The sequence below is a fragment of the Antedon mediterranea genome, chromosome 10 (assembly GCF_964355755.1).
Source record: "Antedon mediterranea chromosome 10, ecAntMedi1.1, whole genome shotgun sequence".
NCBI classification, from domain to species: domain Eukaryota; kingdom Metazoa; phylum Echinodermata; class Crinoidea; order Comatulida; family Antedonidae; genus Antedon; species Antedon mediterranea.
The window spans coordinates 22,689,849-22,694,108 of NC_092679.1; the positions used below are offsets into that span (position 1 = coordinate 22,689,849).

General features: G+C 35.3%; 1 protein-coding gene across 1 annotated transcript; it reads right to left on the reverse strand.

Moving 5' to 3' along the window:
• Positions 1 to 6: 6 nt before the first annotated feature.
• Positions 7 to 3,539, reverse strand: LOC140060189 (protein YIPF4-like). The gene is made up of 6 exons (XM_072106289.1): positions 3,298 to 3,539; positions 2,650 to 2,818; positions 2,182 to 2,353; positions 1,376 to 1,453; positions 1,008 to 1,121; positions 7 to 812 (listed from the first exon to the last, which is right to left on the reverse strand). Exons 1-6 carry the CDS (start codon positions 3,437 to 3,439, stop codon positions 675 to 677), a joined length of 813 nt encoding a protein of 270 aa, XP_071962390.1. The 5' UTR covers positions 3,440 to 3,539; the 3' UTR covers positions 7 to 674.
• Positions 3,540 to 4,260: the final 721 nt, after the last annotated feature.

Sequence of the window (4,260 nt, forward strand, 5' to 3'; positions counted from 1 at the left end):
TGAGGTTATTTACAGAATAATTAAAAGTTAATAAAATGTGTGACCAACTGCATGTACTGCAGAAACCTTTTCTATAAATTAAAAAAATTAATGGTAGAAAAAGTGTTTGATATAGTCCCGTCACCAACCAAATAGTTGGAAAAACTAATTGTGAACATAATTATCATATTACCACAAGTCTGTAGTTATCGTTTATTTATTCATAGTATGCCACCAGACCAATTCAAGTATAGTTATGACACGCCATCATGTGTGCCAGAATGTTTTTTTATGAATGTTGAGCCAAGCGCTGCCTACAACAAAGACTAGTCTCGATTGTGTCCTATGTAAAATGCTTGGTACTGTGTCCTTATTCTCCCATGTGCGAAAAGAGTCCTACAACGTCCCTCGGTATAGTGGTAGGCACATAGAGGATTTATCTGACGTCGGATTATACTATAAACAGAGGACAAATATTCAAACCATACCATAACATTTATACAGGCATTCTTTCATATACATTACACAGTAATGAAGCATTTATTACATGCTTATCCATACATCAAGCCACTGGTGGTGTAAAGTTGCGTTAACACTGAGAGAGACAAGAGATTGACTACCGATTAGTGATAGTACATACCATACATTGTTTTTTAGCCTGGAGTTTCCAGTATAAACTAGCCACACACTCTTAATTAGGCACCAGTAAACAAAGACAGAAAATATATGTATAAGAGTAAGATAGGATAAAGGAGCAGGGGCTTCTTTGTCTTTAGGTCGTCTTGAACCAGAAGACAACCAGCACTATAAGATGACCACGCAACACCAGAAAACTAAAAATAAAATATTTTCAATATGGTTAAAACTTTCTCATGATTTGTGACGATTTAAGACCTATGTACACATAACATTGTTTCAAGGTTATTGTCTGGAGCGAGATTTCAACAAAATTGTGTCAATAATTTTCTGCACAGCGTACGGTTTAATTAAAATTAAATTTATATAAAGAAGAATTGAATGGTACATACTTTTATAATTATTGCCAGATAATGCAGCGATGACAGAAATGGAACAAGCAAGCCTGTAAAGGTCATAGGTAACAATGAATAACCTATGACCCCAAGGCACTGTGAATAGTTCACCTGAAAAAATAAAAGTACATTTAGAATATGCAAGTAAAATACACATTGCATTTGACAAAATTCAGGTTCTTTATTCTAATAGCGAATTTTAATGTGTCATGATAACGCAGCTATATCGTTGCATGCTCATATGTTACTTTTTTATACTGTTAACCCACTGTTAAATTTGTTGGCACCCACCCCCAAATATTTGCGCCCATTGTTAACTTTGCTGTTGCCCCTAAAGCTTTTTGTAACTACATCTTGTACCGTACCTCGCCTCCGAGTACTCTAGCCAAAAGGAATACAACCAGAGATCCTATGACCCAGATGGTGATAATCCAAGACACAACCTAGACAAGGATAAAATATAAGAATATATGACAAGAATGTAAATGTTATGGAGGTTTATTCTGCCCCTTTTTTAGCCTTCAGGCCATCTACATTTGGGCCATTATCATTGGCTTTATTTGTTAACAATTTCTTGTACTGTATTTTCTTATCTTTCTCACTTGCATGCATTTTGGTCAGGTACTGCTCTGCAATCAATACATATATAATGCAGAGTAACTTTATAATAAAAGGTGTGAAACAATGAATGGGATGCTAGACAATTGCAGAGTGTACCAGCAGGGAGGATACCTCCCTGGTACCAGTTTCTATTTTTACGCATGCAACTCGCCAATTACAGGATGGATAAATTACTGTACTTTAGTTGAAAGAGTGGTGAGTTACAACCATGGCACTATGTCAGGAATGAGACCTGGACCTTAGGATTGGAAGGTAAGCATGTTAACCACCAAGCTACAGCTCCACCTGGACCTTAGGATTGGAAGGTAAGCATGTTAACCACCAAGCTACAGCTCCACCTGGACCTTATGATTGGAAGGTAAGCATGTTAACCTGGTTACCACTAAGCTACAGCTCCACCTGGACCTTAGGATTGGAAGGTAAGCATGTTACCCACCAAGCTACAGCTCCACCTGGACCTTAGGATTGGAAGGTAAGCATGTTAACCACCAAGCTACAGCTCCACTACCAAAAGTTAGACATACAAATGATTGTGTTAAATGGAACCTACCCTAAATTGTCCATAAACTGAAATGAGAGAAAAGCAGAGTACGACGAGAAGTGGGCCCCAAAAGTCTGGACTATCCCTTACGATTTGGTGTTTGAATCCCAAAAAGGAGCAAGGGAATATAACGCAGCGGATTTTGTAATATATGTCCTTCAGGTCAATATCAAGTTCTTCCCTTGAAAAAAAGAAAAGAAATTTATATTACTTTTATAAATATGAAAAAAATGGCAAAATGGCTATGGTGAAGGGAACTTTGAAGGTCCACTCTTAAGCTCTGTCTACACTACCAAACTTTATGTCACAAAAAAAAAGTGATGTGCCTATATATGGACACAATGATGTCATATCGCTACCATATTTGAGCATATCGCAATTTTTTGGTCAAACTAGTTTAATAATGATAGTGTAGACAGAGCTTGTTTTTTAGCCTAAAATATTAAGTATTGTTTCTTGGAGTATGATGTAACATACAAAAGAGGTGTATTGGTGTCGTCGTCATCATCATCAACTTCCAGAAGCCAACCGTAGTCTTTGGACTGCAAAAATCCTGAGGCACCCTTCCTCTTTCTCGTGCCAGTTTGTTCTCCTTGTTGCTCTTCAAAATCCATGTCTCCTAAGTCTACTTTTGTGTCAAATTGTCCTGAAATATAATAAGAAAAATTGTTTATCACACAATCTTATAACTAATAGGAAACAATAATTTGATTTAATTTAAAAGTAATAAGTAAGTGAAGTATATATTCTATTTAAAAGTATTGTTTTATTATTAATATTATTTAATTTGCCCTAGGCCTAGATAGATAGTAATAGTAGGTCCAGCCATATATAAAATAAGCCATAAAATGCCTAGGCTAGGCCTAGTATTAGCTAGGTCTAGTCTAGGGCCATAGTTAGTATTTAATAAATGTAAGTTAATAATGTAAATTAAAATAACTAATACTTATAGTAATAATATACAGAGAGAACAACAATATTTAATAATATTATAATATACTTTCTCATGTTGATGAAATCCATCGTATTATTATAATGTATTCTATTCTTGGACCTAGGCTAGGCCAAGCCTTCTTTAGCCACCCTTCAGACCAATGTTTCACACCTCCTCAAACACGTACTTACCAGTGTCCCCAGCAGAGTCGTAGGTCCCTTGTTGGTCTGACGAAGCTGGGCTAACAAATTCAAGCCCACCCTGCTTCTGCTGGTGCTGAAAGCTCGGATCACCACTCAGTGCAGACGACGGATAACTATCTTGATCACTCATTATCTCTCAGTATTATTATAATTTGTTTTTATTCACAAAAATATTAGTTTTTAGATCCCTCTAACACCCACTTTGGGTAAAAACCACGTAAACAGTTCAGTTCACCACTGACAATTGAGTTGGTCAGTAGCATCGCGTCAACACGTCTACAAATCCGTCATTAAATCTACATCGCGTTTTTAAATGACAGTACTGAATTTTGGAAAATAAAAATACAGCAAAGTCGCACATTTTTCAACTTTTTCAAATGTCAAATATCTACTGATTGGTGTTTTATCAAATTTCCAAAAACTAAAAAAATACGTAATTTTACTATAACTTTCATTGCATTTTTTATTTTAATTTCTAAATGTATCTTTTTTTTTTATTAGTATTCCCGTTATTATTGCTATATTTTTTTTGTGGATAATGTTTCAGAAACTAAGCATGCTAAGGGCCAAAAAGATATACGACACTGCAGATTAAATTAATCTATAGGGCTTGTAAAATTGCATTAAAGAGTGACCGTATAAAGTGGTTATCCTAGGCTAGTTCTAGGGTGGAAACTTTTCTAATATATTTATTTTAGGAAAATGTATATATCTAATGATCGTCCATTCGTAATTATTGTCCTATAGCGCCAAGTCTGAGCTTGATGACTCCATTATTCCGAACGCTATATTAATTCTTCCCAACTTCAAATAAGATATTAATAGTTTACCAATTGTCTACTGAACGATTGGAACCGTTTAGATATTCTGTTAATAATTTACGATATAATATTTAATTCATATCAATCTCAACGCGGTTTTCGGTTTACAAATTCCAACACGATCCTCGCG